Raw genomic sequence first — 15,521 nt, 5'->3', positions numbered from 1 at the left:
CCAAGTTCCAACTCACCTTGGAAGTTGCTTGGACACCTAAGCAACCTCCTTTTGGCTTCATTCCTATTCTGGTCATTTTTCATTAGCAGCTTCCCCACATTCCTGTCCCAGGAGAGGCATACACCTGAAGTAGCTGGGGTTACCTTCAGTCTTTTCTCTTTCTCCAGTACAATGGAATTGATGATGATGAGCTCAATGCACATGAAGCTGAGTATGAAGAACAGAGAAAACTCATTCTGAAGGACTAGGAAGAACCTGTCCTCAATATAGGGTCCATATGGGAATCTCTTCACAAGTACATTGAGATTCTCAAACATGTTGGTAATTGCACTGTGAGCATGGTACCACATGATGGCTTTATCCACAGCATACTGTATGGCCAGGAAGCCTTCTTTGTTGTATCCTATGAGAAAATAGTGAATATCAAGAAATTAAGGTCAGGAGTTCGAGACCAGCCTGGCCAATATGGTGAAACCCCATCTCTACTAAGAATACAAAAATCAGCTGGGTGTGGTGGTGCATGCCTAAAAGTCCCAGCTACTTGGGAGGCTGAGGCAGAAGAATTGCTTGAACCTGGTGGGAGGCAGAGGTTGCAGTGAGCCAAGATTGCACCACTGCATTCCAGCCTGGGCAACAGAGGGAGATTCTGTCTCAAAAAAAAAAAAAAAGAAAAGAAAAAAGAAAGAAAGTATAAAGATGCAACAACTGGTATTTCAGACGGATCATGGCTAGGCATTCATAGAGACAGACAGTGGTAGGAAAGGTATCCCTAGAGTCCTCATTACAGTGTGGAAGAAAGAGGAAAGTCACAAGGGAGACCCCTGGAGCTGAGGGTATGATCCGAAATCATATGATCCGAAACATATGATCCGAAAATGAGGTAAAGGAGCCTGGGCAGGCAAAATAAAAGATGTCCAATACAAGAATCTTTTGAGGTGGGACCACATCTCCTCCCCTTAGTATTCGGACTTCAGGGAAAGAGCACCTCTTCTGCAGTTTCGATCACACAGCATGTATGAGATGGTTAAACTCAAAGCACTTGTATGAGATGCTTAAACTCAAAGCACTTGAAAGACACAGCCTCTCTAACCTGTTGTGACCTACTTCTGAGTTGTTACTGCTGTTGGGTTTATGGTCAGTGAATTTTGCTACTAAGTCTCAAAAACAGTCCTTATCACAAGCAACACTCATTTCAACACAGCATAGTTGGCATGATGGGGTCAGTTTTCAGGAAAAATAGACTGAAAGGCAAAGATCCCTGGTTCTGGGGTCCTCTAAGAGATAACAGCCCCACCTCCAAGCAATGGTTACCAGGCTCCAACATGAGCAAAGCCAAGGTGGGGTACCTCAGCCCCCTCCCAGGAGTAGAGGTGGCTATGGTCTTCAGATGGCCTAGACCTAGGCAGACTCTCAGATCTGTCCAGGAAAAAGAAGGAACAAATTGTTGGTAATAAATTCTCAGAATGCTTACATATTCTTGATTGTGTGTAGGAGTATTTTCACTGCAGAACTGCTGGATCTTTTCTAGAATTATGCAAAACTGTAAGTACTCGGACTTAGACTCTCAGTGTGCACAAAGGCCCAAGGCTTCAAGCCAATATTTGAGCTATTCTGCAACAGATGTGGATTATCAGCTTAATTTTCTAAGAAAAGTGAGTTGCCTAGAGGATGTTCACCCTAAACACCTCACAAAGAGGAAGACCAAAAAATCTAAAGTGAATTGGAGAGCATGAGTCTTTCAAGAGCGGATTGGCCCATGGGCCTTCAGTCGGGAATGTGATGCTTATTGTGAAGGACAGAGGATACGCAGGCATCAGTGTTGCCCCAGTACTTCTCTAGGAACCTGGGGTTGCCAGAAGCGACAGTTGGGCAATGCAGGCAGATCCAGGGAGTACTGGGTGCCAAGTTTTAGGTGTTTGCTCTGTCAGGTGCAGTTAGACCCCTTTGCATGGGAGAGAGCAAGCAGATGCAAAGCAGCCACTCAGCAAGGCTCTCTCCTTCGTTCTCAACAGAGGGTGACGGAGCAGAAAATCAGCATGGCTCCCCAAGAAGAGAGGACTATGGCAGCCAGGAGTCAGGACCTGGCTTTGGGACCACATGCCAGCCCTTGGGACAAATAGGAACTCCTGGAAAAACTCCAACCTTCTGGCATTAATTTTCTGTCCTCTTATCCTAAATGACAGAGAGGGAGAAGGAGCTTTTCCCAGACTAGAAATGCAGATAGGGAGATTCATGACAGGGAAAGAGAGAGGGCCAGCCAAGACCATGAGGCCTGAAGAACAGGAACTGGGATTCTGCACCAGTGGTGCAGATGGGGCAGGGAGGACAGAATAAGAATCAAGGCAAGATCTAAAAGCATCAGTCAGAGTGAATAAAATCAAAGCGAAGCACCAGCCAATGAACAGGCCAGAAAGAGTTCAGGGATTCCCCCAAAGCAGGAACAGACTCTACGGAGCTGCACAGGCATGCAGGGAGTCCCAAGAGTGTGGATGATTATCTTCTGTTTCTTCTTCATTAAATTAAATGAAATGGATGAAATGCAAAGGATACGGTCAGTGGAGATCATAATGGAGGGATGTTAGACATAGATCATACAATGTGACATGTGTGTTGAACAGGACATGTGTTTAAAAAGATAGAATAGGCCAAGAGTGGTGGCTCATGCCTGTAATCCCAGCATTTTGGGAGGCCGAGGTGGGCGGATCACCTGAGGTCAGGAGTTCAAGACCAGCCCGGCCAACATGGTGAAACCCTATCTCTACTAAAAACACAAAAAATTAGCCAGGTGTGATGGTGGGCACTTGTAATCCCAGCTACTCAGGAGGCTGAGACAGGAGAATCGCTTGAACCTGGGAGGCAGAGGTTGCAGTGAGCCAAGATCGTGCCATTGCACTCCAGCCTGGACAACACGAATGAAACTCCATCTCAAAATAAAATAAAATAAAATAACCAAATAGGAGTGGTATTTGCAGGTGGAAAAGGGAGGCCAAGAAAATCTTAAACATGCATAAAGCACAGATCATGTTTCCTCCATGATGACAAATGTCACTGCTAAATTGGCCACCCACTGGTCCCTGCACTCCCTGTTCCAGTAAAATGTTTCCATCCTTCCTCCAAACAATTCAATATTGTTACAATCAAATCTATAACTACTGTTTTTACTTGCTCTAGAATGTAAGCATTTTACTGAATGTCACATTTCTAAATGTAACTCCTTCAACCTCTTCTGAAATGTTAGTTTATGTGCTGGCAGCAAAACAAAACAACAAAAGTGGCATGCTCTTTTTTTTTTTTTTTTGAGACAGTTTCACTCTTGTTGCCCAGGCTGGAGTGCAATGGCCTGGTCTCAGTGCACCGCAACCTCCGCCTCCCAGGTTCATGCAATTCTCCTGCCTCAGCTTCCTGAGTAGCTGGGATTACAGGCACGAGCCACCACGCCCAGCTAATTTTGTATTTTTTGTAGAGATGGGGTTTCTCCATGTTGGTCAGGTCTCGAACTCCCTACTTCAGGTGATCCACCTGCCTCAGCCTCTCTAAGTGCTGAGATTACAGGCATGAGCCACCACGCCCAGCCGCGGCCATGCTCTTAACACACACAGGCTTCGGGGCTTTCTCACCAGGACTTCCCCCATCAGCAAATGGAAATTCACGGGGTTCTTGGCATGGATTGAGAGGGTAAAGAAAGGATGTGCACCAGCCTTCTATGTCATCTTGGAAAAATATATTCTTCCCCGGTATAAAATTCTTCTGAAAGTAACTGAAGCGCAATTGATACTTAACCTATGAAGAACAAAGAGAAAACAAATTCGGTTATGAACTCCTGAAACTCAGCAAAGGCACAAGACAGAACAAATCTGTGCTTGATGTCAGCTGTAACAGGATGAAGGATGCCCACACTGGCAGGTGTCCCCTGGGGAAGCATGCTGCAACAGTGGTCTTCCCTGTGTACTCTGGAAATTCTCCGTGGTGCAAGCCTGGGAAACACACAGCTGCTCCTGAGCCCCCTTCAGGAATGGTGTGCTGCAGAACAGTTCAGAGCAAGGGCTCTGGAACCAGACCACCCAGATTCTAACCCCAAATCTCCTATTGAATAGCCTTGTCACCTTGGGCAAATTACGTAAACTTCATTCCTCAGTTTCCTCACGAGTAAAATGCGGATGATATTAACAACATCTACCTTATAGGCTACAGTAGGATTGAGCCAGATGGTATCTGTGTTGGCTAGCATTAATAAATGCTTGAAAAACATTGTTGGTTATTTTATTAACATGTCTCTCTCCATCTACCAATAGCCCATGCAACTTCCAACAATTAATCATCAGATACACTGTACAACACAAAAGCTATACATGAGTGGTTTTCCCATCCCAGAACATAAACCAAATATTCCCATGTTTACAACATGAACTTTTCCTTAAACAAACTCACACTCATACCATATCTGAAGTCCCTAAGATTATTAGTAATGACAACAATAACTAATCCTTCTGGAAAGTTATTTTGTTCCAGGCTTTGTTCTAAGCACTTTATAGGCATAAAACTCTTTTAGCCCTCACAACAATAAGGACACTGAGGCCCAGAAATGTTTTCCCAAGGTTACACAGCTAGTGAGTTGCAGGGCTGGAACTCAAGTCTGTGGAGCCTGCTCTTGTAGTCTGCGTCCATCATCAGGCAGTTTAATATACGCCATCCTGTACCCTCAGGATAAAGGCTTGCTCAGAACAAGTCTTCTAAAGAATTTGAAAACTGGAAGGGACCTCAAAGTCTAGGTTGTAAGACATGAAACACAGGAGCCCTTGCTTATCTCCTCTGGAAATAAGATGACAAAGCTGCCACAGAGAAAAGGCGGGGGCAGGTCAGCCAACAAGACTGCGGGAGGAACACATGCTCAAGTCTCGGTAGCACAGTACAATTGTTAGAGAAAGGATGTTCTTACCACAAGTGGCAAAGATCCATTGCTGTCATTGACGTTATGGTCAAAAACAATTCCTGCCAATATGCAGAAAGCTTTGGGATCATCAATTATATAATGTTCAAACAAAGACACTGAAGGATAGCCTAAAACTACAGAGAGAAAAATCCCATCAGTGAGTGGCTGGTGTGAAGGCAAAGGCTGCCCAGCTGCCTGCTTTCCACCTAAGGAGACTTAAGATCCACAGCTGACTGCTCCATTAACTCCAGCATTCGTTCTGCAAATACATGAGCAGAGACAGACAGAAAATAAGGGAGGTAAGTTAAGGGACATGAATCTCATTATTTCAAGTCATAACTTTTAACCGGGAAGTCTATAGTCCCAAGAACTGCTAGCAACTATCTTGGGGCATCAAGAAAGTAATGCTACGAAGGAAGAGAGAATTTAAGTGCTGATCACATGATTTGAGACCTGGATCAAGCCTTGTGGTTTTTCATTAAAGAATGAGTTTTGTTCTTGTAGGAAGTTTAAGTTCAGTTTCATCCTTTCAAGGCTCATTTCTAGTATGAGTTTTACATGTTATTTTATTTTTCATTTCTAGAAGTTCTAGTTCCTTTTTTCCCCCCAAATTTGCTAGGTGACTATAATGACATGCTACCTATAAATCCTTTTATGTTGTCTTTTATTTCTTCAAACCAGCTAAACATAGTGATTTTATAACACAAGACTAATAATTCCATTATCTGGAATCTTTCCAGGTCTGTTTTTGCTGTCTGTTGTTATACTGATAACCATCCTTGGTGTCCTGTTTCCTAGTATGTTTGCTCACTGACCTTGATACTCTTGTGGTGAGTCTTGAGATACAGAATGAGGGTACATTATTCCAGGAAAAATATATATTTGCATCTGTCAATCTGAGTCCCACTGTCCCACTTCACAGTTTGAGGGGTTTTCTTTTCTTCTTTCCTTCCTTCCTTTCATTCCTTCCTTTCCTTTCTTCCCTTCCCTCTGCCCTTCCTTCTTTCCTTCCTTCCTCCCTCCCTCCCCTCCTTCTTCCCTTCCTTCTTTCTTCCCTTCCCCTCCCTCCCTCCCTTCCTTCTTTCTTTCTTTCCTCCCTCCCTCCCTCCCTCCCTCCCCTCCTTCTTTCTTCCTTTCTTTTTTTTGACAACCAAGTGATGTGAATTTGAGCTACAAATCTCAGGGCTAGGACCCTCCCTGCTGTGCTGAGTTCCAAGGCAACATTCAGGCAGTCGGAGGCATGTTTATATCCAGCACAACCTTACATTAAGTACTACCAGTACAATATAAGCATTTGGGGTCCCAGATTTAAGGGGAGATAGTCTCATGATATACACCCCACCTTGAATGGGACTTAACTTTTTCTTCTTTCCCTCTGTGACTTACAAGTCTATGAAAACGAGCATTCAATTTCCCCTAGTATGATGAATGTTTGATCAAAAGCAGTTTAGGGCCTCCACTGATCTCTTTGGGTTCTTTTCTTCATCTAGATTTTTTTTCTTTTTTTTTTGAAATGGAGTCTTGTTCTATCTGATCTCGGCTCACTGCAACCTCCACCTCCAGAGTTCAAGTGATTCTCATGCCTGAGCCTCCCATGTAGCTGGGATTACAAGTGGCACCACCACACCCGGCTAATTTTTTGCATTTTTAGTAGAGACAGGGTTTTGCCATGTTGCCCAGGCTGGTCTTGAGCTCCTGAGCTCAGGGAATCCGCCTGCCTCAGCTTCCCAAAGTGCTAGGATTACGGGTGCCACTGCACTTCAGCCTGGGCAACAGACCGAGATTCTGTCTCAAAAAAAAAAAAAAAAAAAAAAAGAAAGAAAGAAATTTCATAATCTCATATGTATAAGGTAACTGAATTAGAATACATAGTATTTTAGGTTACCAGACAAGCAAGAAGCACAACTTTCTTTTTTTTTTTTTTTGAGATGGAGTCCTACCCTGTCACCCAGGCTGAAGTGGAATGGCATGATCTCAGTTCACTGCAATCTCCACGTCCTAGGTTCAAGCCACTCTCCTGCCTCAGCCTCCCAGGTAGCGGGGACTACAGGCAGCCACCACGCCCGGCTAATTTTTTTGTATTTTTAGTAGAGATGGGATTTCACCATGCTGGCCACGCTGGTCACAAACTCTTGACCTCAAGTGATCCGCCCGCCTCGGCCTCCCAAAGTGCTGGGATTACAGACGTGAGCTACTGCACCCAGCTGAAGCACAACTTTCAAAACAGTGATTCCCCCACATTTTACCATTGAGGGCCTTTATTTTTATTTTTTATTTTTTTAGAGACAGGGTCTCGTTCTGTTGCCCAAGCTGGAGTGCAGTGGTGCAATCATAGCTCACTGTAACCTCTAAGTTGTAGGCTCAAGAGATCCTCCCACCTCAGCATCCCAAGTAGCTGAGTCTATAAGCATCAACTACCATACCTGGTTAATTTTTTATTTTTTGTAGAGACAGGGTTTCACTATGTTGCCCAGGCTGGTCTCAAACTCCTGGAACTGAAAGCTTTTAAAAGAATTATCCCCACTGAGGCCGGGTACAGTGGCTCATGCCTATAATCCCAGCACTTTGGGAGGCCAAGATGGGCGGATGACCTGAGGTCAGGAGTTTGAGACCAGCCTGGCCAATATGGTGAAACCCCATCTCTACTAAAAATAGAAAAATTAGCCAGGCGTGGTGGCGGGTGCCTGTAATCCCAGCTACTCAGGAGGCTGAGGCAGGAGAATTGCTTGAACCCGGGAGACGGAGGTTGCAGTGAGCCTAGATCTCACCATTGCACTCCAGCCTGGGCAACAAGAGCGAAAGTCCATCTTAAAAAAAAAAAAAAAGAAAAGAAAAAAAAAAAAGAATTATCCCCATTGAGTGGCACTGAAGCTTGGAGAGAAAAATCTCTATTCACTTTATGCCCTATATATTATTAGAATACTTTTACAATAGCATGTAGAGCAATTATAGTAATTTTGAAAAATTTCTCCCATAAACTACATATTTTGAAGAATTTTATCTACCTAACTACATTAATTTATTCAATAAATATTTATTGAGCACCTACTATGTGCTAGGTACTAGAACAGGCACAGTGATGAACAAAACAGACATGGTTCCTATGCCCTCATGGAGGTGGAGTCTAGTGGAGAAAGGCAGACAATACACAGAAGCAAGAAAGTGAATATGTATGTAAACATTTATTAAAATTCCCTTTTTGATAGAAAGTATAAAACAGGGTTCTGTGACAGAGAATAAGGCAGAGGTGAGAAACCTAAAATCGATTTAGCTGCTTTCCTAGGCGTCAGTTCAGCTGAAACCTGAAGACTAAGAGGGAGCAATGCCCAGGGAAGGCTGAGGGCAAAGCACTGTCAGAAGGAACACCTGGTGCAAAAGCCCTGTCAGGAGAAAACCTCATGTAGCTGCTTTCTAGGAAGTAAAAGACCAACATGACCAGTGTGTGGGAGCACAATAAAGAGCCAAACTAGATAAGAATGGGAAAAAAGCAGGGTCAGAACCTGGAGAAGAGCTGGTTTTCTTTCAGGGCAATGGGAAGTCACCAAAGGGGTTTAAGCTGGAGACTAGCTGGATCCTATTGAGCTTTTGAAGATCTTTCTGCCTCCACATGGAGACTGGATTAGAATGGGACAAGAGGAGAAGCAGAGACCAGTTAAAAAGTTAGAAGCTATTTCAGACCCTCTGATCCTCTGAATGCCTTCCATTTTTTATTAGAGACATATAATTGCCAATCATACCTCTGGATTAATACGAGATCATAGGTGTCATGACAGTGAGTTAAAAACAAATACTTAACATTTAACATTTTAATTAGCGTTGAAGCCTTCTGACATATATAGACAAGACTCCATATGTTGTTTGAAATAATAAAAATATCTCATGGACAGCTTCCCCCCAACTACCACCTCATAGGCTCTTTAGAATTTGGAGACACTAGATTTAGAATCACCACTGTAAGAACTCTAGGGGAAAAATTTCAAACTATACTTTATAAAAATGTCCTCCCAATCCTTACCCATCTTTATGTCTAACCTTCAAACTCAACATCAAAAATATGTTCCACCATTTCGGTGATAGCCTTAAAAGTTTCACTTTTAGAAGGGATATAAACTAGTTGAAATCTATTTTTCAGGAAAATTGTAGAAGTCTGGCAACGAACTGATATCAATTGCATGGCAGTTAGTGGCAGGTCTTTTTATTGGAGCACTACTAAAATGAAGATACAATACAATGCAGAAAATAGCAATGGCATCAAGATTTCAAGGATTGCTACCAGAGTCTTCCGTTTCTAAAATAAAAACAAAAGCTAAATGTCAACCCAAAACAGAACACATGTGGTGAATGCTCTTCCATTTAGAACACTTTAATTTCTTCCAGTCTCCCTGCACAACACATGAAAAAGAAAAACACAGAATAAGAATTAGCTTGAAACATCTCCTTTTAGCCTTTCTGTAACTCCAATGGCCAGAAATCAGTAACAATTATGTCATCTTTAATAATTACATGACTCGTTTACAGAAAAGGGCCCCTTTCCATGTAAAGTTCTTAAGTGTTCTTTAACCCGTTATTAGGAACCAATTTAACTTAAACATTCAATCCCTCCCAAGGACTTATATCTTCCCACAGATAACCATACCACCTTTAAGATGAAATCCTTCCAGAGAAGAAGTTTTAACTTTCTGAACACCGTCATTTTCCTAGCTGAAGAGGAGGGCTCATCAATAGTCAGGAAGCAAATGATTAATTTTTATATATTAAAAATATATAAAATTATGAACATGTATATAAAAAACTGAAAGGTTAAATACCAAAATATCAACAGTATTTAATTCTATACAGGATTATTGTTGACTTCTCTCTCTCTCTTTCACAGCTCAAATCCAGTTAGTCAGCAAATCCTGTTGGCTCTACCCCTGAAATAGACCTAGAATTCAATCCCTTTCACCACCCCTATTCTTATCGTCCCTTGCCGGGATTCAATCCCTTTCACCACCCCTATTCTTATCGTCCCTTGCTGGGATTTCTGCAATACCTTCTTTGGTGGTATCAGTACATCTGCCCTTGCCACCTTGCAATCCATTGTCCATGCAGCAGTAAGAGTGGACCCTGTTTGAGTCAGATTATGCTTCCTCCTCTGCTCAAAACTCTCTACTGGCTCTTATTTCACTCCAAGCAAAAGCCTTGCCTTACAATGAACTACACAGTTCTACGTGGAAATAGTTCCTGTTCACTTTCTCATCTCATTCTGTCTCCTAGTTTACTTCTCTCCTTCTCCCTGCTCCTGTGTCACAGGCATAGCTGCTATTCCTAAAACACACCAAACACACTTTTGCCTCAAAACTCATCCCTCTGTCAAGTACACACTTCCCTCGTGTATCAACACTGCTAGCTCCCCTACTCCTTTCAGATATTTCCTCAAATGTCACTTTCTCAATGAGGCCTTTTTGATCATTCTATATAAAATTTCAACATCCCTACAGATGTCATATCAACTTTCCATGTTTATTTTTCTTCTTAGCACTTTTAAATGATTTACATGCTATTTATTTGCTTATTTAATCTGACATCCCTACTCAAATTTATGTTCTGTGAAAGCAGGAATCTTTTGTTCTGATTTTTTTTTCCAACACTGAATCCCAAGACACAAGAACAGAGGCGGCACATGGTAGGAACTCAGTAAATATTTGATGAATGAATGAATTAATTAAAAGGTATGCAGTCTTTGTAGGCATGTGACTGAAGCAAAAATGACTGCGAGAAAGAAAAATACCTCGGATAGCAGAAAGTTCCTTCTCTTCTCAATCTTTTTGTTTCCCAAGTGTAATACATGCTTTAATTTTTTAGATACTATTATTATAACAAAAATGAGATTTTTCATTTACAGAAAGCATTTTTCCAGTGGGGAAAGAAAGGGGAATATATTTTTTCTCAGGTGAAAGCATCTCTAACTTTGCACAAAAGAAAGAAACAAGACTCATATAAATATGGAGAAAATATGACTATTGTTCCTAGAAAGTCCTCCTTCTTGGATGTGTTGTGTCTCTTGTCTCTTACTGTACTTCCTGTAATGCTACTTCCTTAAATACAGAGACAGTGTTTCCTTCTCCTGAACACAAGAATTTTAGAAGCAGCATCTTCAATAGTGAATGCAGGCCAGGCGCGGTGGCTCACACCTGTAATCCCAGCATTTTGGGAGGCCGAAGAGGGCGGATCACCTGGGGTCAGGAGTTCAACACCAGCCTAGCCAACATGGCAAAACCCCACCTCTACTAAAAAAAAAAAAAAATTAGCTGGGCATGGTGGCACATGCCTGTAATCCCAGCTACTCGGGATGCTGAGGCAGGAGAATCACTTGAACCTGGGAGGCGAAGGTTGCAGTGAGCCGAGATCATGCCATTGCACTCCAACCTCGGCAACAAGAGTGAAATTCCATCAAAAAAAAAAAAAAAAAAAAAAGGCCAGGCGCGGTGGCTCATGCCTATAATCCCAGCACTTTGGGAGGCTGAGGCAGGTGGATTACCTGAGGTCGGGAGTTTGAGACCAGCCTGACTAACATGGAGAAACCCCATCTCTACTAAAAATACAAAAATTAGCTGGGCATGGTGGTGCATGCCTATAAACTCAGCTACTCGGGAGGCTGAGGCAGGAGAATCGCTTGAACTCAGGAGGCGGAGATTGCAGTGAGCCGAGATCACGCTATTGCACCCCAGCCTGGGCAACAAGGGCGAAACTCTGTCTCAAAAAAAAAAAAAAATCTTTCAAGTCACTGGCTGAATGCAGAGATAATGAAACAGAGACTTCAGTACTCGCACACAACAAGAAACATAGTCTTTTTAGCAAAGTCACTAAACAAATGGACAACTGCAGCTTTCAACAAGTATCAACAGCAATTTCTGGGGAGAGATGAGAATCTGATTTCCAGAGCTACCAACTACAGTATTCAAAATGTACAGCTATCAGTAAAAAATTACAAACCATACAAAGACATAGGAAAGTATGACCCATTCACAGCAAAAAAGGAAGCTGCCACCAACCATCCCTGAGGAAGCCCAGACATAGGACTTACTAGGCAAAACTTTTAAATGGACTATCTTAAATATTCGCAGAGCTGAAGATCATGGACAAAGAACTAAAGGAAATCCAAAGAATGAAGTGTGTACAAGCAGAAAATTTCAATAAACAGAAAAATTTTAAAGAAACCAAATAGAAATTCTGGAGCTGAAAAGCATAATAGCTGAAACAAAATAATTCACTAGAAGGATTCAAAGAAGATTTGAGCAAGCAGAAGAAAGAATCAGCAAACCTGAAGATAGGGCAGTTAAAATTACCAAGTCTAAAGAGCAGGAAAAAAAATGAAGAAAAATGAACAGAGCCTAAGGGACCTATGGGACACCATCAAGTGTACCAAATACACATTGTGGAAGTTTCAGGAGAAGAAAGAGATATAAACATGTTTGAAGAAATAATGAAACAATAACTTCTCAAATTTGATCAATACATGAATCTACAGATCCAAAAAGCTCAACAAGCTCCAAGTACAAGAAACTTAAAAAGACCCACAAAGAGAGTTATTATAATGAAACCGTCGAATGCTAAAGATAAGGAGATAATTTTTTTTTTTTTTTTTTTGAGACAGGGTCTGGTTCTGTGGCATGATCATAGTTCACTGCAGCCTTGACCAGCCAGGTTCTAGTAAGCCTCCTTCCTCACCCTCCCAAGTAGCTGGGATTATAGGCATATAGGCATATGCCACTATGTCCAGCTAACTTTTTTATTTTTTGTAGAGATTGGGTCTGCTTTGTTGCCTAGGCTGGTCTTTAACTCCTGGCCTCAAGCGATCCTCCCACCTCTGTTGCCCAAAGTGCTGGGATTACAGGTGTGAGCCACCATTCCCAGCCCAAGGAGAGAAACTTGAAAGCAGTAGGACAGAAGAAACTTGTACAAGGGAACTTCAGTAAGATTAACAGCTAATTTCTCATCAGAAACCAGGGAGGCAAAAAAGCAGTGGGATGATATATATAAAATGCTTAAAAAAAAAAAAAAACTGTCAAGAATCTATACCCAGCGAAACTATCTTTCAAAAATGAAGGAGAAATTAAGACTTTTTTAGGTAAATAAGAGCTAAAGAAATTTGTCACTAGTAGACCTGCCCAAAAAAGCATGCCAAAGGAAGTCCCTCAGGCTGAAACAAAAGAATGCTAGATGTAACTTGAAGCCATATGAATAAATAATTATCAGTAAAGGTAACTTTTTAGGTAACTATAAAAACTAGTATTGGCCGGGTGCGGTGACTCACACCTGTAATCCCAGCACTTTGGGAGGCCAAGGCAGGTGGATCACCTGAAATCAGGAGTTCGAGACCAGCCTGGCCAACATGGTGAAACCCCATCTCTACTAAAAATACAAAATTTAGCCAGGCATGGTGGCACACGCCTGTAATCCCAGCTACTCAGGAGGCTGAGGCTGGAGAATCGCTTGAACCCGGGAGGTGGAGGTTGTAATAAGCCGAGATTGCACCATTGCACTCCAACCTGGGCAACCAAGAGCAAAAGTCCATCTCAAAAACAAACAAACAAAAAAAAACAACTAGTATTATTGTACTTTTGGTATGTAACACCTCTGTTTCCCACATGATTTAAAAAATAGAGCCAGATAGCCACTGCTCATGCCTATAATCCCAGTGACTCAGAGGTTAAGACAAGAGGATCACATGAGGCCAGGAGTTCAAGACCTGCCTGGGAAACATAGTGAGATGTTCATCACTCAAATTTTTTTTAATTAGCCAAGTATGGAGGCACACACCTGCAGTCCCAGCTACTCGAGAGGCTGAGGCAGAAGGACCACTTAAGCCCAGGAGTTCAAGGCTGCAGTGAGCTATGATCATACCAGTGTACTCCAGTCTGGGTGACAGAGCAAGACCCTGTCTCTAAAATTTTTTTAAAAAACAAGCTTATGCACACCCATGCACTATTCATGAAAACAGAGTATGTATAGGCCATAAAGAAAATTTCAAATTCTAAGAGGTTGAATGATACCACATTTCTAGATCACACTACACTAAAAGCATCAACAATAAAATAAAAACACCAAAACCAAAAAAGCAAATTTTTTAAAATGAAAAACTCTCTCCTAAACTGCAAAATATTCTATCAATCAAGAAAATGAGAAGACAAGCCATAGACTGAAAGAAAATATTTGTAAAAGACATATCTGATAAAGTACTATTATCTGAAATATACAAGGAACTGTTAACAATAAGAAAACAAACAATCTGATTTAAAAATGGGCAAAAAACCTAAACAGTTACTTCACTAAAGAAATATACACATGGCAAGCCTGTAATTCCAGCACTTTGGGAGGCCGAGGTGGGCGGATCACGAGGTCAGGAGATCGAGACCATCCTGGCTAACACGGTGAAACCCCGTCTCTACTAAAAATACAAAAAATTAGCCAGGTGTGGTGGCAGGCACCTGTAGTCCCAGCTACTCGGGTGGCTGAGGCAGAAGAATGGTGTGGACCCAGGAGGCGGAGCTTGCAGTGAGCCGAGACTGGGCCACTGCACTCCAGCCTGGGTGACAGAGACTCCGTCTCAAACAAACAAACAAAAAAAGAAATATACACATGGCAAATAAGCATATGAAAAGATGCTCAACCTTATACATCATTAGGGAATTGCAAATTAAAACAATGAGATACCACTACACACCTTGATATGGTTTGAATTTGTGTCCCTTCCCAAATCTGATGTTGAATTTGTAATCCCCAATGTTGGTGGTGGCACCTGGTGGGAGGTGATTGGATCATGGGGATGGTTTCTCATGAATGGTATAGTGCCATCCCCCTAGTGCTGTTCTCATGGTAGAATTGTGTAGCATTTTCCCCACTCTCTTCCTCCTGCTCCAGCCAGGGGAAGTGGTGGCACTCACTTTGTCTTAGGCCATGATTATAAGTTTCCTGAGGCCTCCCCAGAAGCTGATGGCAACATGCTTCCTGTACAGCCTGCAGAACCATAAACCAATTAAACCTTTCTTATGAATTACAGAGTCTCAGGTATTCCTTTACAGCAGTGCAAACAGACTAATATACACCTATAAAAACGTCCAAATCAATGGATATGCCAAGGGTGTGTGGAGCAACAGGAACTTTTGTTCATTGGTGGTGGAAATGCAAAATGGTACAGCCACTTAGGAAGATAAGCGGTTTCTCACAAGAGTAAATAACCCCTTACCACATGATCCTGCAATTATGCTCCTTGGTATTTATCAAATGAGTTGAAAACCTATGTTCATACAAAAACCTGCACATGGATGTCTATAGTACTTTACTCATAATTGCCAAAACTTGTAAGCAACCAAAATGTCCTGCTGTAAGTGGATGGATAAACAAATTGTGGTACATCCAGACAATGAAATATTACTCAGCATTAAAAAGAAATGAGCTAGGCCAGGCACGGTGGCTCACGCCTGTAATCCCAGCACTCTGGGATGCCGAGGTGGGCGGATCACCTGAAGTCAGGAGTTCGAGACCAGCCTGGCCAATATGGCAAAACCCTGTCTCTACTAAAAATACAAAAAATTAGCTGGGCATGGTG

At 42.1% G+C, this 15,521-nt stretch overlaps 1 protein-coding gene across 2 annotated transcripts in view; it reads right to left on the bottom strand.

Moving 5' to 3' along the window:
• Window positions 1-15,521, bottom strand: part of LOC129015988 (ATP-binding cassette sub-family A member 17-like) — a 72,132-nt gene that overhangs the window by 39,795 nt on the left and 16,816 nt on the right. For both annotated transcript variants that reach the window (XM_063654910.1, XM_063654911.1), the window contains exons 2-4: window positions 4,937-5,064; window positions 3,618-3,780; window positions 17-403 (exon numbers count right to left, since the gene is read on the bottom strand). In XM_063654910.1, coding sequence (XP_063510980.1) covers window positions 17-403; window positions 3,618-3,780; window positions 4,937-5,064 — 678 coding nt within the window. The remainder of the gene's footprint in view (window positions 1-16; window positions 404-3,617; window positions 3,781-4,936; window positions 5,065-15,521) is intronic.

This window comes from Pongo pygmaeus, chromosome 18 (genome assembly GCF_028885625.2).
Source record: "Pongo pygmaeus isolate AG05252 chromosome 18, NHGRI_mPonPyg2-v2.0_pri, whole genome shotgun sequence".
NCBI classification, from domain to species: domain Eukaryota; kingdom Metazoa; phylum Chordata; class Mammalia; order Primates; family Hominidae; genus Pongo; species Pongo pygmaeus.
Note: the sequence above shows the minus strand (reverse complement) of the source record. Positions and strands in the feature narration are given on the sequence as shown.